The following is a 27,106-nucleotide window of genomic DNA, read 5'->3' as shown; positions in this document are numbered from 1 at the left end:
AAAATAACTTTGTATAACATAGCCCTGAAAGCAAATACTTTAATAGCTTGTCAGGGAGTGTATGAAAGCCGGTGTTGAAGCAGTGTGAAATTCTGCAGCAGGACAAGTACCAAGGAATGTGTCAGCTCAGCTCTGGAATTTATTAAAAGCAGTAGTTTTCCCTTTCTTATTCCCTCCTGTTTTTACTGATGATAAGTGAAAATGATAACCTGCCATCATTATTTTAATTTGAGGTCTTAAAGTCTGTTTCTCTTTAAAACTTAGCAATTATATCTTTTTGGCAGGTTTTCATTTCTACTCTTAATCCTTGACATGGATACTTTGGCATATAACTTTGGCTGAACCCTATGTTATGTCTGTAATAAGCTATGTTTAATAATTTGACTTTTAAAATTACTAGTAATCAGCTTTAAAAATACAGAAGGCTTTTTTAGATATATATATATATATATACTGATATTTTTTAATCTAAAGAAAATGCAAACAACCACCTTTTTCTATTTAATTATACTTTTAAAAATTCAAACTGAAAAAAAATCCAAACTGAAAAAAATCCAACCAATGTGTTATTTATTTTTTAAAAACTGTATGGACATTTTTGTTTGAAAATATTTGTGTGTGTTGCCAAATCCTTACAAAAGCTTTGATTGGAGTAACTGAAGTAAGTTGTGGAGATTTTGCTTGATTTAGTTTTTTAAATCATTACCAAGGTTTTTTTACATTTGTTAGTAAGGTGCTGTTCCATTTGCCAGTAATATATAATGAAATAAAGTACTCAGATAAAGTTCTCAGAAATAGTTTTTGACACTCAGAAGAGCCTTTGTCATTGAGGAGGAACTTACTGGCTGTATTTTTTCATGTTTTCTGCAAATACTCATGTCAGAAAAGTTGAAACACCAAAAGAAACTTTATTTAGCTTTGAATGATTGGAGCAATAGGAGTGTGTGACTCAAAGTGACATTTAAATTCTTCATGGATTAATTGTATCAGTCAAGCAGTAGCTGTTATGCACTTGGGTTTTTTTACCTCTAATTTAATGATGTGCCAATGAAAAAAGAACATGTTTTAAGATTTACAGCAGTTTGTAAAATAAAAATACTTTTTTTGGTTACTTGCAGAAAACATCTTTGGTATCATTTTTAAAGCTTTTCTTAAAAGCTGTGGCTTTCAAGATTGAAGGATGTGGCTGTCCCTCATCACGTCCCAAGCAGCTTAGTTTTCCTGCCTGTTTGCAGCCAGCATGTTGTTTTGCTGAGATTGGAGAGAACTAAATTTCCATTTTCCATGTCTCACACTAGAATGCTTCAAAAGATACTTGTCTGCATTACTGACATTGGAGTATAATTTATTTCTATGTTTATCTTTGCATTATAAATTACTGGAAAAAATGTCTAAAATCCTCAGTTTTAGAGAATTTTACATCTGCCGTAGACAGTATCTTTGGTAGTTTTTGATCAACTAAGAATTTGTAAATGAACTAAGTTTTGCTTACACAGGAATTAGTTGCAGCAAATGTTAAGGCACTGTAAAAAGGTTTTTGTTTGTTTTGATGGGATATTTTAAATGCAAACAGAAATGTTTGTAATTTTCTAAAGTTATTTAAAACCTACCAAAGCAAAGCGAAATAAGCATTCAATGTACTGAGTATTTATTTTTTATAAGTTTTATAATGTGTTTTATAAGTTAACACCACAAGCTTATGTGGACATTTTAATTTGTGGCTTGTTAGCTAAATCTTTGTTGTAGAGTATCAAGTTCTTGCCCTGGTACTTCAATAGTCTTGTCTAATTACAGTACAGGTTTGGGGGGAAAACCATAAAGGTGAAATGTTCTGTATCTTCTTTCTGTAGGAAAAGTAATAGGAAAAAATGGAAAACTGATTCAGGAGATAGTGGACAAATCTGGCGTTGTAAGAGTGAGAATTGAGGCTGAAAATGATAAAAATATTCCACAAGAAGAGGTATGTTTTCAGTTAACTTAATTTTTCTTATTGTTAATTGATTATATTCTACCCAATGATAAAATAAATTCTTCCTTGTATCTTTGTAGTGGTAAGATAAAGTGTTGATTTATGTGTTTTCTGATAGATTCTATCTTTTCCTATTAATGCTAAGGAATATAAATTTGGCTTCTCTGTTGTAGAAAAATGCTTTGTGAAATTTACTGGTGGTGCACCTTCTTAGAGATTTCATGTTGGAAGCAATAACATTTCCCAGCATGTGCTAGACTATAAATATATATATATGTATGTGTATATATATATATATATATATATATATATGTATGTATATATATGAAATTTGGTGGTTTCATTCATTAATCTTCTTTGAGTTCGATTTCTTAGGTTTTTACCTGGTTTAATTTTGCATTAGCAATTTCTTCTGTTGAAATGAAAAACTTGCGCTTTATGTTAAATCTCTGTTTTTAAAAAATACCACCTAGGTTAACAAGAGCCTGTAAATTACAACCTAAAGAAAAAACAAGGATGAACACTGTGAAACCCCAGGTTTGCACAGGAAGGCTGTCAGCCTTGTAAAGGGCCTGAATGAAGTCTCAAACATTGTCATTTAAGGCACTTCTGTGTGGGGCTGCATTGAGGGGCAAGGTTGAGGTATGCAAAAAATCTTACAGCATGAAGGTCTTAACATCTTGATGCAAAAAGACTCCCTGCAGTTTCAGGTGTGAAATGTGCTTAAAGAAAACTGAACTGCCTTTCATTTACCTCAAAATCCAAATATGCACTAGCTAAGAATGTTTGCTACTTTGGATAAGCTATGAAATATGGTTTCTGGAACTCTTATGTTCTTGCTTGAGTAGTTACTTCCTCTGCTGTTTTATTGCTGTAGGACTTACTGGAAATCCACAATCCAGTTTTCATTTTTCTCTACAGAGTGGCTAAGCAATTAACTAAGGGCTTTTTTTACTATTCTACTAATGTTATATCAGTCTGAAAAGGTAAATGGTCAATATTTACGCTTGGAGGTTTCCCTGGTCTGTCATATTTAATTTCTAAAGATAAATTCCTGCAGCATAAAATGGAATTAGTGTAATAAGCAAGAGGGTGCTGCTATTGCTGCAGGCAAGTGAATCACAGAAGGGTAAAAGAGCCAGTACTCATGGCTGCAGGGAGTTTGTCGGGCTTTTTTTTTTTTCTTTTTTTTTTTAATTCTGACTTGAAAAGACTGATTTGCTTACATTTTTATGTCCAAAAGCCAACTTTTAAGGATTATCTTGAAAGGTCCTTTTTACTCATACTACTGTTTTACCTGTTAATGACATTTCTAACACTGGCATTGTTTGCACTGCTTCATGTGTTAGTTGTGTCATGTCAGGTGCAATAACAGAAACCTGAGATAAGAGTTTAACAGGTAAGAGTTAGTACTTATAAATTGAATGCAGCTTTATTTCAACTATGAAATCCAAATAATCTTCCCATATGTAAATTTGGATATTGCAACCCTTCTTCTTGTAGTAGAACAGTAGTTCAATTACATTTTAATACAGCATTTGGTTTTTTTTATATGACTGCAATGTTAGAATACTGCCCATTAGTTTCAAGTGCAGTTTTATATATCCCATAATTTTATAACAGGCTATCTTCAGGCTTTTAATATTTTAAAATGAGATAGGTACTGTTTGTTACAGTAATATATATTACTTTTATCTCTAAATTTAGTATGCACATAAGGTCTGCTCAGTTTTCCCCACTGCAGCCAAGTTGAATACAGGTACTTTTGCTTTGAAGATAAAAATGAGGTTCAATAAATAAGCACTTTGCTGCTTTTGTATGGCTGAAATTGCTTGACATGGTTACCAGCTCATATTCTTAATAGCTGGCATTGTTATACCTTGAATCCACTGCCAGAAGCAACAGCAAGCCGTTTCCTTAAATGCCCTCTTAAATCATTTGTCTTGTCATCGTTTAATAATTGATACTGTGAGCTAGTTAGTGCCAGTTTAGTAGAAATTTCACTGCTCTTTATCAGGTTGTATAAAATATTTATGAAACTTAAAATACCCCAGATAATAAAACATTTCAGTCAACAATGCCTGTGGCTATAAAATTTCTAATGCTTATGAGAGTCAGTGTTAATGTTGAGGTTCCTTAGGGCTAGAGGACTGTGTATATATTATTTTTCCTGGTTACTTAATGTAGATGTATTAGGTCTAATGTAAGGTTTTTGCCTGTAAAAGAAAGGGAGGGGGGAAGAAAACCAAACACAACCTTGAAAGCAGAGACAAATTATAGACTGGCCGCTCCTGGGCAATCTCAGCATAATGTGCTTTTCATTTTTAAGACATTTGTGTCTCAAATCATTTCATTTCTGCAACAAACCTTCCTTTGGAATGCAATTATTTAAAGGGTGTGTACAGTGAAAATTAAAGGCTTCTTTAGAGGAAGCAGAACAATATTTGAGATAATCAGCAGGTGTGCCAGGCTCTGGTCTGCAGTGGCATGGGCTTCAGCAGCTGCTCAGCATAATGTCTGCAGTCCACAGTTAAGCTTCTCCTGCCCAGGTGCTGCAGCTGCTGGAACAGTCAGGTTCACTCCTTGGGCCTGTGCAGGCTGCACTCACACCTCTGAAATGCTGTGTGGACCTGTCTCAGTGTCAAGTTTTGGTGTAGAAATTTTCCTTGTATTTGCTGAAGTTTACTTTGTTTTCCACACTCAGTGAGGCCTTTTAAGATAGGATTTTTTTTCCATCTGCTTTGCCTGCCTAAGTTAATCTTTAGGTGTTTAGTCTCTCAATGTCATAATTTCAAACTTTAGAATTTCCAGATTTATATTTTCCACATATTTATTGAATTGCTTCACATGCTTGAAGGGTAGAAGAACTGTAAGTTAGAAATCATCACCTAAAATACTAACTCTTCCTTGAATATCTTTTGGCAGTTTTTTTACAACTGTGCAGGTCTTCAAGAAGGATCAGGTTTTGTTTTGTGATACAATGTTAAATTTGATTTACTTTTTTGAAAGATCAAAGGTAGATAAAAAAAGCAGCTGATGTGAAAGAATTGATGCGGTCAGCAAAGGTGATATTATTTTGAAGGGAGAAAACAAAGTGTTCTAAATTGATTCTTTTTCACTTGTTCAGAAAAATAAATATTGATATTGTGATGCAAATGATCTAAATCTGCCTATTTAAAAAAGCTCTTTGTATAAAGGGAATTAGACTACATGGTGTAGTCAATATCAGAATTAAAATATACTGCTATATCACTTCTTCATTTTTAATTATTCATGATGTAAGAATTGTTTTCAAGTTTTACAGTAGTAAGTTTGGTTCTATTCAGAATTCAATACCTAATCAATAACCAAAGCCTATTGTTACTGTGTTCTAGGGCATGGTACCATTTGTGTTTGTAGGAACCAAGGATAGCATCACTAATGCAACTGTTCTTCTGGATTATCATCTTAATTATTTAAAGGTAAGGATAATGATGCTGCTTTAGCAGTGATTTTTTTTGTATCAATACTTAGGATGGTAACAGTGTGATGATGATAAACTGTTCAGGTCCAGAGGCTCTTGAGCAATTAGTATTATAACAGGTTTTCTGTCTAAAAATGAAATGGTTTTGAAAGAGTAATTTCTCTGAAGAATGGGATGACAACTTTTTTCAGGATGCAAATTATAGAAGAGTAAGAAAATAAAAAAATCTCCCAAAATGTGCTTCCAGCTTTATATATGAGAGAGTAGTCAGTCATTCATGCAACTGCAGAGCAAACAGCCTTCCATGCAGAATCTTGTATAGAGTGGGCATTTCTTCTAATGCAAAAATGCTAAACTACCTTTCCTGTAATGAATTGACATTTCATACCTGAGTATGCTTTGTAGGCAACTCAGCTTTATATGTTGTGTTTGCCTCTTGGCTCTGTAACTTTTGCAGTAGTCTGTGATGAGTGGTTTGTTGTACAGGGAGCAAAAAATATCCCACATTGTTGCTTATAGTTAGGGTTGGAGTTTTTGCCTGTGGTGGTTGTGGCCAACTGCCCAGTCTTCAATGGCAGGGCCAGATCTAACAGTAGGAACAGCTTTGAGTTCATTTAATAAAGTCTGGAGTCGTTTTTGAAGCCTTCAGACCATTCAGGATTTGATACATGTCCAGTCAGTGCAGTAGCTATGAGTGAATCTTTCGTAATGCTAAAATTTCTGTACATTGTTATACTTTTCAGTACAGGTAGTCAAAGAAGTCAGGAGAAGAAACAACTTTTGTTTTCTTACCAACCCAGTTGCTTTACCTTTTAACCCTGCTTTTGTCAGTGGTCTGGAGCAGAGGCACAGCTGCTCTGCAGCTGTCACAAAGCAGAAGCAGAGAAGAACCAGATGAAAACTAATACTCAAAATCCAGTTCACTTCTTGTATGCTCACTATGATTTGAAAAGATAGTTCTGGTTTAAACTTCTTTGGCTGCCTAAAATGCATCCTTGCACGTGAGTCGGTATGTGACTGACATGGTAGTGGAAAGTGTTTAGTAGCCCAGCAGTTCTATTTTAGGTTGATCAGCTCATCGTCAACTATGGTCACTTTGTCTTAGTGCTCTTAAACCTTCCTGAACCAAAGGTCACGAATAAGTGTTCATCAGTCTGTAATAACTGCTGGATAGATTCTTATCTCTAAGGTTTTATCCTGGCCTTCTCATCCTGTTAAACATAAACACAGAAAATGTTGTTATCTTAGTGGCCTGTTGCCGTATGATTCAGAATAATGTCCTCCAGTTCACTGACAAGAAGGGAACAGACCTGTTCCTCTAAGATGTTCATGTTTTCATGCCTCCATGCAAAGATTATTAAGGAAACTTTTTATAAAAGATGGATAACAGTGCATCAACATCAAACATACTGTATGAGCTCAGAGTCATGAATTTCTTTCTCTGTAAAAAGAAGAAAGCAGACTTGGCTGGAATGACTGTAGTGAATTTTCAGGATCTTGAGATTAAAGACTTATACCAGGATTCACAGCCCCAGACTGCAGGAAGGTGGACTTTGGCCAGTTCAGGGATCTGCTTGGAAGTATCCCATAGAATGCATTCCTGGAAGGAAAACAGGTTTGGAAGAGCTGGCTCTTAAAGCATCACCTTCTGCAAGATCAAGACTAGTCCATCTTCATATGCAGGTGTTCACACAAAAGTATCAGGCCTGCAGGGATCAACAAGGAGCCTGTGGCTAAATTAATATAGAAAAAGCAAAAATACAAGGAGTAAAGAAACGATAGGTGAATCAGATGGAGTATAAAAACAGTTTGTTGGGCAGGGATGAGTTTGGAAAGCTGAAGTCCATCAAGAGTTCAATAGGGAAAGGGATGTGAAGGAGCAGGAAGACCTTCTGCAAGTATATTGGCAGTAAAAGGAATACCAAAGAAAATACAGGCCTGCTGTTGGATGGAGGAGGGAACTTGCTCACAAATAGGAAGAATGAGGTACTGAATGTCATCCTCAGTTGTTTTTGGGTTTTTTTTTATTTATTTATTTATAAGATTTGTCCTGAGGAGCATGGGAGAGTCTGGAGCAAGAAGTCTTAGTCTTCCTAAAGGAAGGTTGAGTTAGGGAACATCTTAAGGAGGAGAGAATAGATATCCACAAGTCACTGATGGTGTGCATTCCTGAATACCAAAGCATCTTAGCAAAGTCCTACCTGGACTTCTTTCATTAAGTTTCTCCCTAATTAAAGGAATACAAAAGAGGATTGCCACTCTGATGTGAGCTAGGTAATATCTGAAACTGGCAGAGGTACTTCATGAATATTTGTCGTTGTATCTCTTACCTAATTGTGTATGGTGAGGGTGCTGTGTGCTGATGCCTCTGTGCCTGAGCTACAGCACTTTTCTCTCTATGCCTTTATGCTTCCTCCCATTCCTCATGCTGTTCATTGTTATTGTGTAGGGTTTAGCAGCAGAGTGCCTTTTTATGGAACAATACTGTTACATCAGAATTGTTTAATAACTTTTATGTTTGTTACATGCAGCAATGTAAAGAGCTTGTGTTCGATCTGAGTGCTTTTTCTTGATACAAACCTAAACTCGTCAGCTGCCACAGGAAGAATTATATTGGTAGTGCACAGATTTGAACATTTGAAAGTCTTTCTGTTAGACAAGTTATTCGCAAAGCTGAGTTGCTGTTTGAGTATCAGACAGATGATCATTTGTAATATTTCAGTGGCTTTTCTTTCTGAGACCCGCATGTGTACACATGCAGATGGTTAAATAGTGGTGGTACATGACTTGCTGGGTTTGTGTTTGCACAGGAAGTGGACCAGCTGCGTTTGGAAAGATTGCAAATTGATGAGCAACTGCGACAGATCGGAGCTACTTCCAGGCCCCCCCCGAACCGCACGGACAAGGACAAAGGGTACATGACGGACGACGGGCCGGGCCTCGGCCGCGGCAGCCGCCCCTACAGGAACCGCGGGCACAGCCGGCGTGGGCCGGGCTATGCTTCGGGTAGGTACCTCCAGGGACACCTGCGCTTCCCAGGGAGGCCTGCTGGCCTTGTGACTTCTTGGAAAAGACTTGGCTTAGAGCTGTTTAAAATGCAGTTAATGTTTAGTGTTAATGTTATAAGATTATATAGAGCTTTATGCTGTAAGAATGTATTTTGAAGCATAGTGCTTTCCTGTAATCTACGCTGATTTCCATGCAGTTCCTGCTTCTTACAGCATGCTTGGCTTCTGCATTATGGAGCATATCTAGCTATTCCCCAACTCCTTAGGGCAAGGATTGTTATTTTATCTATATTTTGAACAATTCCTGACAATGAAGTCTCAGTTTTCATTTAAGCCTGTTTGAGTCTATCCTAATATAAATATTTATAGGTGAAAATACTGTGTAGCTCAATTTACAGGAAAGCTGTTTTCTTCATATTAAATTGAACTTTTATGTTTTTACTAGAAGACCATAGTCACCAAAATAGTATGTTACTCTTTGAAACCTTGGATAATTCATTAATGAATAGTTTTCCAGACTGTGCTTCTTCAGAGCAATCTATTATTTCATTATCCATAATGCAGTTCAGCTGGTGTTTGTTCTGACTGAAAGGCCTGTAGTGTGAGCTTTGAAAGAAAATCTTAGCTTACATTCTGCATAATACAAAACTAATGTTTTTGTGACGTTTACTATTTTTAGAAGATGTGAACTCACCTTGTTAATAAATATGGGTTATGGGGGGAAAAATGGGGAAAGAACTAGCTTTTGTCAATAAAGGTGATCTGTTAATTGGAAAAATTGCAACGGCCATTTATTTGATTTGATACATTTCTAGCATTTGACTTTGTTCTCTCCTTTTGTAGTCTGTTACAGGCTGTTCCATGATGGAATTTTTTTCTTTTCATAGATGAGTTGCAGTGGTGAGAGGAGACAGGACAGGTTATATTCACAACTTTCAGCTGTAGAAATACGAAGGAGTCTAGTTTATTACACCCACGCTTTATTAGACTTTTATTACATTTTGTAGTACATACTACATTTTGTAGTATGTTCAGTAATCTGTTGATACCCTGATAACACCAGTTTTAAGCATGCGGCACACTTAATTATTTAGCCTTAAACACACAACTAATTTTTATTAGTCTGTCTTGAATTTTGAAGAATATATATTATGTACCTTTGGGTATTATGTACGTTAAAGAGGTTGGGAGGCAAAAACATCCCAAAACTGTCTGTTAACAAAAAGAGAAAGAAAAAATTTAAATATATACATTTTGCATTCTACGATAGTAATTTCATGCTAAGCTACACTGGCGTGTTTGGATTTTTTTCATCCTCTTGATAGGAACTAATTCTGAAGCATCAAATGCTTCTGAAACAGAGTCTGATCACAGAGACGAGCTGAGCGATTGGTCGGCGGCCCCGGCGGAGGAGGAGCGGGACAATTACCTGCGCCGGGGGGACGGGCGGAGGCGCGGCGGCGGCGCCAGAGGCCAAGGCGGGAGGGGGCGCGGAGGATTCAAAGGTAAACCGAGGCTCCTTCTGGACACGGCTGTCACTGTGGGAATCCTAAAGCAAACTCACTGCCAGCTGCTCCTTTTCTCTTCTGCTCCAATTCCCCACCTGGTGGCCTCTCCTGACTTCTCTTTGTCAGTCTTGTAAATGGAGTGTTTTATTTCAGTTGTGTTGAACATCGAGCAGAGGAGTATAATTCTTTTTGAATGCTTTATTTTTGGGGGAGTTTTCACTATCATTTGTTTTCCTAAAATTCCTCGGCTCAAGTTTGTGGCCTGTGCCACACATGGACATCAAGGAATCAAATTCTAGTTTGTCTGTAGATAGAGAAAAATCTTTTTAAATCTATATTACTCATTCCATACTGTCCATATTCACATCTTCTTGTATTTGGTTTTCATGGAACAGATTGACATTGTAATTTATGTGTTCTGTGGAAAGGACTAGGCAAAAGTAAGATGGGAGAACTTTAAAGTTAAAGATATATACAAGAATATATGATGTTCTATTACATTTATTTCTTAAAATAATTTATTCTGCAGCTCTGCTTATTTCTTGAAATGTTTTTTTCAAAGTATGACTGCTACTTAATAAGACTTTTGTAAGAAGGCAATGTATAATTCAGGAAGTTTATAAGCCATTGAAAAATGTGCAGGTATTAAATACTGCTATGGTGTACCTCTCTTCTGTGGGTAACCATTTTGAGAAGTGGATTTTTTTTTCAGTCAGTAAGTCAGTCTTTTTTAAACTGTGGTGGTTTTAAACACTGAGGTTTTATCTGCATTACCACCTGAGAACATTTTCTTAAGTGATCCTGGCCCATAGTTTAAGATCTATTGTTATATGTTAGTAATAATATTTGGTCAGGAGACAGAAAACCCTGAATTGCCTACTGTGCTTGTATAAAATTTAAGTGGCAGAAGATCGTGTCTTTGTTGAGCAACTTAGTGGATTAATTCTTCTTCTAGGCAATGATGAACAGTCACGAACAGATAACCGTCAGCGTAACTCAAGAGAGGCGAAAGGGAGGACAGCAGACGGGTCTCTTGAGGTAACTTCTCATATGTACTGTTAAAATTGCATTGTATCATATAGTAACAGCAGAGTCTTCAAGGTTGTGAGTATTACAGTAGCCTTGCAATTTCATATTCTTTGACTCCCTAATCACATCTACAAAAGTTGTGTTGCAAAATGACACAGATGCTCAGGACTTTAAATAGATCAAGCTGTGTAAAGATGCAATTTTGTAATGCTGTTTAGCTCTGTCTGGTGAAAAACTGATGACAAGTCCCAAGGATTTACTAACCAGCTTGATTTCAATATCTGTTCTTACTAGTGCTTTGGTTTTAGCTTTTACTTCTTGCTGTCTTGTCTGCTGTTGTCTATTTTCTATGTACCTGAGGGAAGAAAATCCTTAACACTATATAAAGAGAGTGTGTTGTAGCCAGAATCCTCAGAGTAAGAAAGATTAAACTTCAGAAACTACCTTCACTACTAAATGAAACATTTGCAATTGAAGGCTATTCAGTTTAGAAAGTAAGTTAATTCACATCAAGAAAGTTTTCAAGTAATAGATTTTAAATATCTTGTAACCTTAAATATTTTTAAGCTTCTTATAAAGATATTTCTATTTTTTCAAATGTTTTGTTCTGTGAACTTATCAAGCTGTATATATTAAGTTTCCCCACACGTAAACTGTCCTTGCAAACCTTCTACCATCTCTTACTGCATAGGATGAGTTAAGGTGGGAGGAAGAAACACAGAGCAGCTGCAAGCTGCTGCCTCTGTGTGGTGGTACCAGGAGTCAGGATTCCAATGGGACATAGAGATGACTCTTAGCTGTTTTTTTTAGAAAGCCTGGTTAAGAAAGGGACAAAACAGAACAAGTGACCAGTGCTTAGTTTTTGAAATGGGAGGGCTGAACTTCAAGGTGTAGTAATTTAATAGGCCGAATAGGCATCTGAAATGCAAATAAATAACTTGGCAAAACAAAAAATAAATAATTATTATAAATAATTAATTTATAATTAATTAGTAATTACCTTACAAAGTTTGAAGTAGGCAGTGAGGAAATGCAGTGCTAAAAAAAAGATTAGGCCCTTAAATGATGGGGGGTTTTATCTGTTGCTCCAAGATTTAGATGCAGTGACACATTGCAAGAAAGTAAGTACTTACATGTTGTTCAAATCTGGCTGAGCAAGTTGAAAAATCGTGTTACATATCGAGCAATAAGCATTTGCCCCCTTTGCAAGCATAAAACTTTGCTTTCAGCGTGCTCTCTTGAAATTTTCTATGACCACTTAAAAAGGCTGCAGAAGTTTCTTTGGTGTATTAAATGGATTTTTTTTTTTCAGATTCATAAAAGGTCTGAGTAGATTTTTTTGACATTCAGAAAAGCTGCCATGAAATGACACTGTCTTTTGGGGGCTTTTTTCATACAAAGAGTAGGAAGTCGAATTACTAGAAGTTGAAATAATGATTCAGAGATCCATCTGATATTAATTCAATTCTTTTGTACAAAACAAACTGGAAATTTTTCTCTTAGATGCAAAGGCTAGGTAGATGGCAGAGGATGTTTTGGCTCACAGGTATGTGGCATTTTTGAACAGAAAAGAATTTACGGCCTCCCCTGCAGCCATGAGGGGCTGGCACTGTTTGCTGCTCCCAGTCCGCCAAGGCAGAGAACACCCAGGGGTGGAGGAAGGGTGGAGAATGCTTTATATAACTCTGAATTGTTCCAGATCAGAATTGACAGCAATAATGAAAGGAGTGTCCACACTAAAACATTACAGAATACCTCGAGCGAAGGCAGCCGGCTGCGCGCGGGCAAGGAGCGGAACCCCAAGAAGGAGAAGACGGACGGCGCCGACGCTCAACAGCCGCTGGTGAACGGAGTCCCCTAAACTGCATAACTCTGAAGTCATACTTCCTATACTGTTTCAGTAATTCCTATTCCATGTTAGAGAAACTTGTTAGGCCAAAGACAAAATAGTAGGCAAGATGGCGCAGGGCATGAAATGAACATATGTTCTCTGTTAGCCTTTTTTAACATCAACAGTATGCAGTTGTTTTCAGAATAAGAAGTTATTCAAATATTTGCATAAAAATACCTGAACTTCTGAAAATTGCTTCCAAGTACATATTGCAGTTCAAACAATGAAAGATTCTTTTTTTGTTTGTTTTAAAAATACTGAGCTGTGCATTGGTAAACTTTCTGTTCAGTTGTACCATTTTAACACATCGGGTCAAATTCACTGCTCAATTTCAATTTTCAGAATAAATAGTGTTTGCAGTAATCAAATTGGCTTCTGTTTTCAATCTAACTTACCAGTTCTTCATGAAATGCTATGTCGTTTTATGTCCTGTGTCAGTTCACATTCTGGTCCACCTTTTTCAATATTTTGGTGGACCCTGAAATCTGTGTGATGTAACAATTGTCATTTTCATTAGCAAAAAAGTTGTATGATCTGTGCCTTTTTTATATCTTGGCAGGTAGGAATATTATATTTGGATGCAGAAATCAGGGAAGATGAGTTGGTAACACTAAATGTAAAATATATGTAGCAATCCTTGTCAGACGTTAGTACTTTATAGACAAGTGCATGCTTTCCATAATTTTTTCCTTACATAAACATTCAGTTAGGCAGTTATAAGAATAGGAAATTTATTTTGCACTGAAGATTTGGCAAATAGTGTTATTGAAAAAGGGGTGTAATTTTTTTCTTTGTAGGCAGTACAGAAGCTTTTTTTTTAAAAAAGAAAAACTAAAAAAAAAAATCTTTCCATTGTGGAAAACTAAAAAACTCATTGTTACTGAGGGAACAAGTGTAACATGTTCACAAGCTAGTAATGGGTGCCTGCTGTTTGGCCAGATGACCAGCCTAAACCATTGATGGCTTTCATCCTCCCAAAATTTTTGAATTGCTTATTTTAATTTGGAGGCTATTTCAGGAGAGATAAGAAGAAAGTCACCACATGTCATGCCCTGGCAACTACAGACACAGTAGCTAAAATAGTGAAGGTAAAATAAAAGTTCTTCATATTTTGAGCTGCAGGGTCCTAATTACCAGCCAATATGAAGGTGTCACAGAATTTGATCCAAAGTACAGCTGTACACCAGGGAAGGGTGGGAAGTGGTGGGAGGAGCTGTGCTTTCTTTCATTTCTGATCACATGTTAAACTTAACTGGGCACAACTGCATAAGGACCTTCATTTTAGTTCATTTTTGTTCAGATTACTCCAGGAGAGCCACTGTTTATGTACAGAATTGTACAAACTTGACCTTGCCTCTGTATTTTGTGAGTTTTGTTTCTTTGCTTTCTTCATTCTTTTTTTTCCTTGCATACAGGTGAGCATACTAAAACTGGCAACGAACTGCACATGATTTAACAAATATAAAATGTCTTAAAAAGTATTGCCAAACATTAATGTTGATTTCTAGTTATTTATTTTGGGAATGTATAGTATTTGAAAACAGAAATTGGTACCTTGCACACATCATCTGTAAGCTGTTTGGTTTAAAATACTGTAGATAATTAACCAAGGTAGACTGACCTTGTAATGTAACTGCTCTTGGGCAATATTCTCTGTACATATTAGCTACAACAGATTGGATTTTATGTTGACATTTGTTTGGTTATAGTGCAATATATTTTGTATGCAAGCAGTTTCAATAAAGTTTGATCTTCCTCTGCTAACTGATGTTGATGCAATCCTTATGAATGATTGCTTTAAAGAATTTCAGCTGACAGTAGAAAGTATTTCTTTGTTTAGATTTTAACTGTAGTCATTGGTTATTTACACATTTTAGAAAAGTCTCAAATATTACCAGATTTCAAAAATACAGCACAAAATGCTCAAGAAGACAGTCTCCTCATGGAATGGTACCTGTTGAGTGGTCACTCTTCATGCATTCATTTCTCATATTCAATGGTTGAGTTCACTAAGGTGCTAACCCAGGTAAATGTGAAATTCCTAAACCACAGCCTGACTAATTGGCTGCATTCCATTTCCACATGGGTTTTGGGGTTATGAACTTTTTCAGTATTTGTGTATTTAACATATATCCCTTTCAGTTCATATTCCAGTGATTTCAAATGTTATTAAATTTCAGCAAATTAACCTGTGAATCTAAATGTACACTTTTATTTTGAAAAGTCATGTTGTTACAATACTTGAAAGTGCAACAAATGTCTGATGCTTGAGTTCAGGTCCGTCCTATTGGTAACTATTATAAAGTACGGTCTAATGACTTAAAATTATTTTTAAAATAAAGTTTTTTGAAAGAGTGAGAGGTATTTGTGAATCATGCCAAAATCTAAATTCAGTAAGGTAAAGCTCAAAGCATATAAATTAACAAATGCTTAAAAAAAATAGAAAAGTTTTTGTTTCTGTTGTTTACTGAATGAATTTTTGTTAATGATGGGTGGGGAGGTAAGATTTTCAGAGTTATTAAAACTTTATCAAGGAAAAAAAATCTCTTTATTTAGCTTTTTTTAAGCAGATAAAAATCTCTTTACGAGCATTCATGAGTTCAAGAAGATACTAGGTTTAGTTTTGTAAATGCAAAAGCTATTTGAAGCAGTTAGTGATGAGCTTTTTCAGCCCTTCTTTGTCCCCAGTATCAAATATTGTGTACCATGTCCAGGAAGGACATTGAGTGCTGTGGGTATGAGACTGAGTGTAGACCCTGCTTCTTCCTAGGAGCACTTACACTGAAAGGCAGCTTATTTTTCTGAACTGCAGTATGTTTCCCTGCAAAACCCTTCAATATTGAGTATTAAGAGGGAAAACTTTAGCTTCCACTGAGTATTCCTCAGTCATTGCAGGAGTCCTGCTGTGCAGTTCTGCTAACTTCTCTGCTAATCTGCAAGAGATGTTAAATATTTTTATCCTGTGTAAAGGTTTTGTCTATTTCCAGAAGCAGCAAGACTTGACGTGGAATACCTGTGTTAAGGGGTGGAGGAGATGTGTTGCTGGCTCTGGTGGCTCCTTCAAATCATGTTTTAAGAAGTGACAAGGCTGAGCTTGTTGTTTCTGCAGTAGTGTTTGCTAAGCTTGTTCATCGTTCATTTGAACTTAACATTGTCCAAAGTGATGCTAGTCAGAGTTGTTTCCAGACATTCACACCCGTGAAAATTGGGGTGACTAGGGATGTTTTCACTGTTAAGGTATTAAGGCAGCTTAATATATGTTAGGAAAAGTGAGCTTAGTGTTCTGAGTAGATTCAAATTTGATCATAAGGTTCTCCTTGCCAGAGGTTCATTAGACTTAAGCACAACCTTGGTTTCACATTGTATTTTTATGCTGTGATTTACAGAAACAGCTTTTTACTCTGGCACTGTGATTCTTTGATAGAGGACTGGATCTTTCGCCTGCATCAGGGGATGAATCTGGTTTTCTACAAACAATTTTTTAAAATGCATAACACATCTGTCACTTGTGCTTTCACAGTTACGAAGGTCATTCATCTCAAACAGTTTGATAGAAATAATTGCTGTTAAACCCAGATGAGTCATTTTGCCATATTTTTTTTTACATTGTTTAAAAATTACTTTACAATAGACTTTAAAGCAGTATTTTTTGTGTGGTTTGAGTACTGTATGGAATTGGATTATAAGAAAGAGCAACAATCATAGGTAATTTTGTGTATCTACTGAAAATTCAGTAAGAGAAAATGTTTACTTACGGTTTTGCACTGCATTTAGGAAACTGGTTTCCAATAAAAGCAATTAATTTAAAGCAAAAAATGATCACATGGATGTAGTCTGTACATGCTAAGAACTTGATTGTTGCGGAAATGTTAGAACAAACATTAGGCATGGTTTGGGGTTTGGATGTACTTTTTTGCCTGATGCACTCGGGTGAGCCTCAGGTGTAGACTACAGCTACAGCAAGGGAAATCAACGCTCCTAAATGTAGTAAAATCAATTAAATGTTCTGCTTAAAATGGGGGGGGGGGGGGCAATTTTCTGTGGTTCTTAGTAGTCTGAAAAGTCCCATGTCAGAAGTGCATCACATTGTCTGGAGTGTGCCATGAGGTAAATTAGCACAGAAAAATTCACTTTCATGTAAATCATATGCTTCAGAAAAGGAAGGATTGGGGATTAGACATTGCCAAGTATTGGAGATGCTGGAGTGGCTGAGTCTAGTCTGGGTGTAGAGTGAAACAGTGAAACTGAAGATAGTATGTATTGTTACTTATTTTAGCAAGCTAGTGCTGCATACAAATGAAGTTAAAGAGATCCACCCTTTAAACTTGTTTTGCAATTAGCTGAAATGAGGAAAAAAACCCATGTGAATATGTAAGTTTTTTTCAGGCTCACCAGTTCAGATGGCTTTTAGCAAACTGCAACTGCTTTAGGCAGCTCATCTGTTAAGGGAAATGCCGATTTGATGGCATCTGCATTTACTTTAGGTTTCTGTATATTTTAAAAACACTGTTCCCATTCTATTCAGAGCCTTTCCTTAATAAAAGGAATGGAAGTGGTAGAATCCTAGAATGGTGTGGTTTGGAAGGGACCCTAAAGATCACCTAGTTCCATCTGCCTTGGGCAGGAACACCATCCCATAGACCAAGTTGCCCAGAGCTCGCTCCAGCCTGGCCTAGAATACCTCCAGGCACATGGCATCTACAGCTTCTCTGGGCAACCTGTGCCAGGGCCTCTCCACCCTCATTGTAAAAAACTTCAGCTTTATATCTAGTCTAATTTGAACCTCTTCTTATTTAAAACTCTTGCTCTTTGTCCTATTGCACAGGCCCTGCTATGAAAGTCTTCCCCACCTTTCTTGTGTAGCCCCTTTAGGTACTGAGAGGGGCCCTGATGTGTCCCCAGAGCCTTCTCCAGGCTGAAGCACCCCAGGTCTCTCAGTTTGTCTTTAGAGCAGAGCTGTTCCAGCCCAATGGTCACCTTCACGACCCTCTGGACAAGCTTGAAAAGGTCCATGTCCTTCATGTGGGGGGAACTTTTGGTTTAACACCAGGTAGCTGCTCGCTCACTCAGAGCTCCCTTCCCCCTCCATCCTCCCAGTGGGGATGGGAATCAGAAGAAACAAAATAGTAAAAATCATGGGTTGATACAAGAATAGTTTAATAATTGAAATATAATAGAATATGATTATAATAATTGTGGTGAAAAGGACTAAGAGAGATGAAATCCTAGAGGACCAAGAGCTGCAAAATACAATTAATTGCTCAATACACTGACCAATGCCCAGCCCATCCCTGGGCAGTGTTTGGCATCTCTCTGCCAGCTCCTGCAGTTCAAATACTGAGTGTGGTGTGGCATGGTGTGGAATATCCCCTGGGCAGCCCAGGTGGGCTGTCCTGGCCATGCTCCCTCCTGGTTTCTGGTGTACCTGCTCCCTGCCAGAGCAGGGCAGCTCAAAAGTGCTTGATTGAGAGCAAGAACTGCTTAGCAACAACTACTATCAGTGTGTTATAAGCATTAGTGTCATCCTAAATCCAAGACACAGCACTGTGCCAGCTACAAAGGAGAAAATTTAATTATATCCCAGCTGAAATCGGGCCAGATCTCTAGAGCTGGTTGCAGTACACCAGGTGGAGTCTCAAGAGAGTGGAGTAGAGGGGTAGAATCATCTCCCTTGACCTGCTGACCATATTCTCTTTGATGCAGCCCAGGATACAATTTGATTTCCAAGTCTAAGGAAGATATGTGTCAGATTTGTGCTTCAAGTGTGCAAATGTTTGGTGAAGAATACCTAATTAAGTCACCTTTCAGGGGTTAGTGAGAAGCTTTAAGCATTCTGACTGAAGTGTTTGACTTGAGAGGATTGCGTTTTGATTTCTTACCTGGGCTGCTCAATTAGGTGATGTTTCTGTATTGTACATTGGAGAGTGACTGGTAAGGGTATGAACTTGTTTTTTAACTTGGTGAATTAGGAGACTTGAGAGGCTTTCCAACAGTTACAGCAGGGACAAATTTCTCCCAAAGCACACTGAGCTTTTTCTGGCCCCTCCGTTGCTCCAACCTATTCTATGCACCTGAACCTGGGGTGGTGACTGTGATGTTCTTTGGTTCCATGGTTGTCAGGGCCAGTCTGTGGTTGCTGCACCCTGGGGATCTGCTCATACCCTGCTCAAGCAGGGCTGGAGGAAACAGCAAAAAAAGTAAGTAATGGCAAGAAAAATAATTTTCATCTTGTTTTCCTTCTCCCTTCTTTTCCCAATTTGTCATGAATAGCATTAAATTTTAATAAGTTTCTTGGAAAACATGATTCCTGTCCTCTTAGGAGATAATTTCACATTACCAAAGTAGTTTTTCCATGTGGTAGAACATGTTTGTATATTCCTCTATAGCAGAGGTACTTCCAAGGGCAGGGAAGTTTTCCTTACTGAGCAGGAGTGCAGAAAGAGCTGACCCTTCAAAGGGCAATATCCAGTGAAATTCAGCCAGCCTTTTCCCTGTGCTGCACTTTAGCAAATGGGGTTCTCCCCTCCCCACTACTAACAAATTGTCTGTAGGTTTAAGCTGTCTTTAGAACTAAGTGGTAATAATTGAAAAAAGCCCTTTTTAGGGTAAAACAAGAGGGGCAGGCAGCGTGAAATACAGCATCTGTCAAAGCAGTCATCAGGGGCTGCTTGCAGGTACAAAACCCAGCTTAAACCTGCTGTTAAATTACTATGAATCACATGGGGATTTCTAAAAGTATTTTTGTCCCTAATACCATTTTGAACCACCTTTTAAAAATGCTATCCAAAGCTCTTCACGTGCTCCAATTGTGAAAAGAGTGAAGAATTCAATGAGTTAAATTTGAATTCAGTTTTAAGCTTTCAAAATGTATTCATTCTTCATTCTTGATTCTGTTCATTGAACTCAGATTAAAATTTTCAGATAAAAATTATCTTTTTTAAGTGCCAGGTGTCCAGCTTTGGAACACTTAAGAAAGATAATTTTTTGGCTAGTCTCTTAACAAGTTTACTTACTTTGAACTCCCTTTAAATGAGTAGTTTCTTCAAAAAATTTATTGACAATATATACACATATATTTTCAATTAGTTTTGGCCTCTTTCTTGCAAAAAAAGGCAGTCCTGCTCTGTGCAGCAATCAACTGTCAGGTTTGTTCTAGCCCATAAATATGAAGTTAAGATCAATAATTTGTTTTATGCAGGGCTCTATACCTATTACTGCTCTTGGTTTCATTGCAGTGATGCTGCCCTTCGGCACCCATCGAGCATGGGTCTTCATGGTCCTGCTCCTGCTTGGTAGTGTCCACTCACGTGAGTATTGCAAGGATAAAAACATTCTTAAAGAAGCAGCAAGTACTTTCACTAGCAAGCAATCTTGGGAAATGCTGAGAAATATTACGAGCAATTGTTTCAGATTGGATTGATCCATTCTGAGACTTAAATAGAGCAACATATATTTATTTTCCTGCAACTATAGTTCCCATTTCCCTCTGCATCTTTACAAGAAATACATGCTGCTGGTTTCATCCCTGCCAGTGGAACTTGCTTTTATTTCACAGTTGATCACAAATTTTTCTTTTTTTCACCCAGTTATAGATTCTTCTATTTTTCCCTCACTTAGTCTTTTTTTTCAGCATACTATTAAAGGTGTTCTTATAGTGTGTGGAGAATTGATGTATTTGCTTATTACAGGAGATGACTCAAAGTAATTAGAAAGGTTTTGTCTGATTATTTGCACTAACAGAAGTTTGGTCATCTGACATGTCTAAAGGATCCATCTGAATATCTCTGCATTTGATCCTTAATGCATTGAGAAGCCAGACCTCAGAGCCTTTTCAGCTCTTGGTGAGAGGCTGGTAGTTGCTATGTCATTTTAAAAAGCTTCCAGAGTGTGTGTGAGCTCACATAGATATAAATGTGTAAGTTCAGCAATGGCCATTAAATTTATGTAAATGGCGCATGTCTCTTTCAACCCTCACATGGGAGTAATGTGTAGGGCATCCACAGTTTTCAGATAATTCTTACCAAACTGAATGCTGGAAACCTCATCTCATGAACTTCCCATGAAGTCATTACAAAGTCTTTAAAATTTTCTGTTCTGTCTTGTTTACTGGCAGAGAGAGGGACCCCAAGACATAACTGTCAGTGTGAGCTTTGTTGATCACATTTCTGTTGCACGATAATTTCAGATTGTCTGTTTTGACAGTACCTTCAATTCTCTTTACTCCATTCTTTTTTGTTTCCTAAGGGAGTTGTGTATGGCACAGAAGAGGCAAGTTGTGCCCCAGGACGAGTAATTTCCTAATTTCCTACTTTATCCTCCCGATGCTGTTAGCTGAAGGATTATCCAAAAGACTGAAGTTGTTCAATACTTTAGTTTTTGGTTAGGTTGTGATCTAACTTCTATCATAAGGACTCTAACACCATGAAATGGGTTTCAGCAAACTGTCACTGAAAGCTATTAAAGTGGTGATGGTGTAAGTTTCTCTCATGGAGAGGAAGAAGGCAAGCAAGTGGGAATACTGGGTCTCTCTTTTTCCCCCTTGTTGGGGAGTGGTTGATTGCCAGTGGAGTCCTACTGTGATTTGCACTTTTGGTGTAATGAAAAAGAGATGTAGGGAGGCAGCAAGGTTTACTGATCCTATTTTTTTTTTTCAGAATAATGAAAATGAAAGGTGATTGGGAAGTCCCAGAGTAAGAAATCAGTAGCTTTTGTGTAACAGTACCTCTATATTTAAAGATGTTTTGCTTTTTGCTATGCAACTGCAGCTGGTCACTGTCTGAAGTAAGAAGCTGGGATAGATGCATATTTGATTGTGTCTGATAAAGGTGCCTTTCACCATGTTCCTGTGTTTTAACTGGGGTCTGATCTTTATGTAAAAAACTGGAAGTTCTGCTTGTGTGCATAGGAGAAATATAATTATGCATGCAGCAAAGCATTTTCATGTAACCTGCACCTCATAGGTGAGCAGCAGGGCTTTTTATCCTTGACAATTTCCACCTGAATGCATTCTTTAATTTAAATTTTACAGCTTTAGTTCTTTACTCATTGTGGTTCATGAAGCAATTTAAAGCAATATAAGTGAATACAACAGAAAGACATCTGTGCTTAACCCTGCTAGCCATCAGTCGACACAGTTCCTGATGACTGTAAATGCCTTCCTAATGAGTGATAATCAGTATGAAAATGTCATTGCTTTAATTAATTACGGATAGTTTTGATGGTAATGAGCTAATCATTGTGAACTTTCAGTTCTTGCAGCACCGATTGAGCCTGGTTCAGAACAGAGTGCAGAGGCAGCCAGCAAACCTAACATGACAATGGAAGGTGTATTCGTATCTTTCTTGAGCTTCTTCAGACCAATGAGTAAGTGTCACTTCACCACTGCAGCATCGTTTCTCTTCCTTCCCACTTCTGCCTCACTTCCAGTCCACCCTCCCTCCCCTACCTGTCAGCATTTCATGTCCTTAAAACCCTCAGTCTAATACTGTAAAACTCACTAGAGCTCTTCAGAATAGGATTGCTAAGTGCCTCTTTGGGACAATCACAGATTTGTTTGCATTGCTACCCTCCTGCAACACCCTCCATCACCAGTGATGTCACTGTGCTGGAAATGCTGAAATTATGCTCAAAGTTTGGCAGAGGATCCACCGTGCCTAGCTTTGTTGTATCTCATCTGGACTAGTTTGCCAGTCTTCCCACATACACCTAGAGACAAAAGAGAATTTGGCACAGCCTAAATGAGAGAAGGATTTTGTCCCACCCTGGTGTCTCTCCCACTTCTACTGGCTAAGGAAGGTTTCAGGCCTGTTAGATTAGACTTCTGCACTCACCTTTGGATTACTGAAGTAAAATTACAAGAACTACATTATTTCATAAAATTATTGAGATGAAAATCACAATGCTAACTTGCTAATATCAAAAAGCAAAATAATATGAGTACAAAAAGGATTTGTTCTATATAAAAACAGCCAGCCTGATTCCATAACCAGACCACAGACCAATAGGAAAGAGAAGGAGAAATGCTACTTTTTCCCTTGATATGTTTCTGCATTAATATCAGTGTGCCTCCACCACTATTGCTCACATGTAGGCCTAAGTACAGAGGACTGATGAAGATCCTGATCCCCCCTTTAATAAACTGAATTTGGCTACCAGTAATGTCTCTGATAAATGTGAGGCTGACAATACAGCCAGTCCTGGGGGAGTTGTTGGAACCAAATGATGCTTTGCAGCTGCTGTGTAACATAAGGGATGAGATATGATGTTTTATAGGAATCAAATATGCAGAGACATCTACTATTTATAACTATCTTAAACATTTAAACCATTCCCACAGAGTATCTCATGATTATCAATAAATCTGCTATTAAATAGGAAATCTCAAAAATTGCTTAAATGTGCTGTTCATTAACTGTATTGGATGTTGTTGGGTTTTTCCTAGCAGCTGGTAGAAACAAATAAGTACCAGAGATGGTTAGTTGCAATACAGTCCTTCAAAAAAAAAAATAATAATAAATTTACTTTGTCTTTTTCACTTACTTTACAAACTGAAGTAAAAAAAGTGTCACAATGGTGGTTTTTTTCAGCTTTGTAATAGATCCTTATAGAAACAAAGCAAATTACAGAAGATTCCCTATAACATGATTTAGCTTTTCTGCTAATTTCGATATAGAAATTGCTTATGTTTTGGGAAAGAACATACATGAACGTCAATGATACTGTTTTCTGGCAGATTTAATTAATCAAAGCATGCTAGAGACACCAAAGTGATGACTTCCTTCAGTTTCACATTGCTCCCAGGATAGACATTTTACCCGATGTTGGTTTTTTTTCTTTTTGAAGCTTGCCGCCTCAGCAATCAGCAACTCTTCACTCCTTGTCCTGTTGAAGGCCTGAACATGTCTGAATGCTCAAAAATGCACTGCTGTCCTTTCAGAATTGGCCAGGAGGAGCAGTGCTACATGCCAGTGAGAGATGGTGAGTGTGTGGCTCTGGGCTGCTGCCTCAGAGCAAACCCTGCTTCTGCTCACACAGTACAGCTCTCATTGCTCTTTGTACCTCTGGCTTTCCAGGACACCCCTCTCTTTAAAGTAACTGTAAGCTTGCATGGATTTCTTCATCTGTACTAAAAAGGAAACAATTGATTAATAGAAAATTTTCTGGGTACCGTCAAGCCCAGCGCAAGCAAAGAACAAGTGCCATACAAATAAAGAGAGTCACATATGTCATTACAAAGAATGAAGTAAAGGCTTTGTCTGTTGAAAGTGGGTGTTAATCCAAAGTAGTGACTCCATGAAAGTGCAGTGAAGAAAAAGTGAAGGAACTGGATTTGTGTTTTACATGGTGAAGAGGAGGCTAATTGGTTGTTTAATAGCTACTGAAGCCTGTTTAGAAGGGAAGTTATTAAAATGAGTCACTAATTCTTCCTGGAAGAATCACATGATTTAACAAGTGAGAATTGCCACTAACTGATGCTTAAGAAATTTAGCTCAGACATTAGTGAGGAAAAAGTTCATCAGAAAAGGGGTGGAGTCCCCAGTCTTGGAGGTTTTCAAGACTTGGATATAACAAGACACAACTCACTTATCTCATATTGGTAGTAGCCTTGTTTCAAGAGGAAGATTCATCTATGTGATCTGCAGAAGTCTCTTTCAACCAAAATGTCAGTAGTTCTATGTTATCAAATTTCAGCCATAACATTATGTTTTACCTAATTTTTTTCCTTTGAGCATCAACATGGTGGGTATGGTTTTTTTTTCTTATATGAATGCAAAAACCATTTTATAGATCCTATATTTGCTTATAACTCCATGGTTGTCTTTGCTCTACTGAAAGGATTGTATCAAACCTTACTTTTTTTCATAAATTTTTCCTGTTTGTATAGCTTTCTAGAAAGAGTTGTTGCTTTTCATGGAGGTTCCTTCAACAAACTGAAAAAAGAAAATAATTTAGAGGTGTTTTATTATAGACAGAATTACTGGGCATGGAAGGGACCTCTCACAACCATATAATTAATCCTCCCTGTTCTACCAGCATTAGCTACAATGGGTTTCTCAGGGGCTGTGTCCAGACAAATTTTTAATTTTTCCAAGGACAAACAACCAACAATGTAGGAAGGGTTTTCAGATACAAGCAATCCTGCCAAACATGGATAATAAGTTAGCAAAAAGAAACCATAATCTAGAACTTAATGATTTAGTTCTTTCTGGTATACTTCAGTATACATCCATTGATTTCAGAGGTGATATCCCAATTTTTAGGATAAGCTGATTTAACACAGATATGAAACCCCAAGGTTACTTGGCAGCTGACATGAATTCCCTTTCTCTTGTTTGTGCTTCTTCAGGACCAGTCTGAGGCCAAAATAAGACTTTGAATACTTTCTTGTGCTTGAGCAGCTCCACATATCAGTGCTGGGGCAGCTGTAGTTACTACCAGCTAGATAATTTTTGGTTGTCTTCAACCAAAAATAAAATAAAACCAAGTTTTATCCAGTGTGATGGCATCAGAATCTGTTAGGGGCATATGACAGAAATTAAAGGTTTTAATAATATTCAGTCCCAGCTTTGGCCTTTATATTTTGTATAAAAAACACTTCACTACAGCAAGAAGAAAAGCTTACAGTGAAAATTATAGCTCTCTGCTAATTTTTAAGATACATACTGAAGCAAATTTTAAAATTAAATATGCTTATTCAGCTGTGACTGCTTGATTCCTCATTCCAGTTAGCTTTTATTGTTCAGACATCAATATAAAGGGCTGATTATTTTACAGAATTATTTGTTCATAGATTAATGAGCTCCTTGAATGCTCCTGGATGTACAGCATATGTCCAAAGAAAATGCAAACACTTACTGTTTGCCTTGTAGCAATCTGTTGACAAAATAGAAGCACTTAGCAGATATTAGACTCAAGGCAGTTATGTTTGTCAGCTGGTCACGGGCTGAATACTGAATGGTTCTTCCTGTTGGGAGGTTTGTCTTGAATTTCACTGGGAATTAAATGAGGCCTTAAGAAAATGCTACAGAAGTTATGAACTGAAGTAGATGAATAGAATTAATTTGAAAGATTTTGTCTCCATTCTTGAAACAGCTTCTAAGGGACTTGATTGTTTTTTTTAACTATTATTTATTCCTCCCAGTCAGCTGTGCCCCTGGCCCTGGGCTCACCCAAACCCTGGTTGCTTCTGGATCTAAACAAACACTGCTTTTCGAACTGAAGTGAAATTTGAGACCGATTCTTTCTCATCTGAGCTCATTCCTAAGACTTACTTTTTTTGCCATTGTGCTGCTGAATCATAGAATCATTTAGATTAGAAAAGACCCTTGTGATCAGTGAGTCCAACTTTAAATTCATGTGAGAGATGGCAGTTTTCCTTGGCATTTACTAAAATCTTTGAGTGAGTTTGTCTTAAGGTGTGAGTACTGTCAGAGCTTTGCTGATGAAATATCTGTCTGAGCAAAGTGGCAACATGGCTGGGACTTCATGGCAGCAAAGGTCTCTGTCTTAGAGGTTGATTCTGTCACCTGAGGCTCAGAGCCTGTATCAGAATTGTTCAGAACTAATGCAAACTTCTGCTGCCTCTACAGATGTGCAGCTGGCCATTCGAGTGGTTTTGCTTACCGGAGGAGGATTTTTGATTTTGGGATTTCTACCAATCTGCTGCTGTGCCCTTTTGCAGAGAAGGTAAGTGTTAGCACATGACCAGACCTAATTTATGAAGTACTGTTTCTAAATAGTGAAAATATATAACTGATATATTTTAACTAGGTGGGGGGAGACAAGATTGGGGAAAAAAAAAAGGACAAGAAACTAATGTTCAAACATAAAAGATGAATCCTATTTTGAAGCTACATAAAACAAAGAGTCAATTTGGCTTAAAGAAAAAAGGTTATTTAATGCCCCAGTACTCTTTCTAAGACCTGGATATAAAAGACTTGGACTTAGTCTTACTTCACTTGCTTGGGAAGTTGCACATAAAACACAAAAGCAGAGTCCCTTCAGGACAGACTTGGAGTTATGCAATAAGACAAGGAAGGGAAGAACAAAGTATGAGGCCTGAGCAGAGTAAGAGAGAGGGGCTGTGAGTTGGGAATTAATTATCTGAGTTGGGAATTAATTACTGTTACTAACATGCAGAGTGAGGTTTTTAATGTATAGGGCCTGCAAGTTTTATGCAAGCAGCTTAGTGTCTGATAGTGTGAATTGTTTCAGCATGTGTATGTGTTCTCAGGATGT

General features: G+C 37.4%; 2 protein-coding genes across 3 annotated transcripts in view; both read left to right on the top strand.

The window, feature by feature from the left end:
• Nucleotides 1–15,226, top strand: part of FMR1 (fragile X messenger ribonucleoprotein 1) — a 31,364-nt gene extending 16,138 nt beyond the window's left edge. The window contains exons 10-15 of one of the 2 annotated variants that reach the window (XM_021547879.3): nt 1,851–1,960; nt 5,344–5,430; nt 8,243–8,438; nt 9,802–9,945; nt 10,904–10,986; nt 12,728–15,226. In XM_021547879.3, the coding sequence (XP_021403554.1) occupies nt 1,851–1,960; nt 5,344–5,430; nt 8,243–8,438; nt 9,802–9,945; nt 10,904–10,986; nt 12,728–12,838 (731 nt within the window). In that variant the 3' untranslated portion in view covers nt 12,839–15,226. Of the gene's footprint in view, nt 1–1,850; nt 1,961–5,343; nt 5,431–8,242; nt 8,439–9,765; nt 9,946–10,903; nt 10,987–12,727 lie in introns of both variants that reach the window. The other variant, XM_021547878.3, reaches the window with a different exon arrangement.
• FMR1NB (FMR1 neighbor) lies at nt 14,108–26,617 on the top strand. Its single transcript, XM_077786563.1, has 6 exons — nt 14,108–14,233; nt 18,989–19,064; nt 20,104–20,175; nt 22,118–22,231; nt 23,711–23,845; nt 26,458–26,617. Exons 1-6 carry the CDS (start codon nt 14,108–14,110, stop codon nt 26,556–26,558), a joined length of 624 nt encoding a protein of 207 aa, XP_077642689.1. The 3' UTR covers nt 26,559–26,617.
• The last annotated feature ends 489 nt before the right edge of the window (nt 26,618–27,106 follow it).

This window comes from Lonchura striata, chromosome 14, assembly GCF_046129695.1.
Source record: "Lonchura striata isolate bLonStr1 chromosome 14, bLonStr1.mat, whole genome shotgun sequence".
Lineage (NCBI taxonomy): Eukaryota > Metazoa > Chordata > Aves > Passeriformes > Estrildidae > Lonchura > Lonchura striata.
Note: the sequence above shows the minus strand (reverse complement) of the source record. Positions and strands in the feature narration are given on the sequence as shown.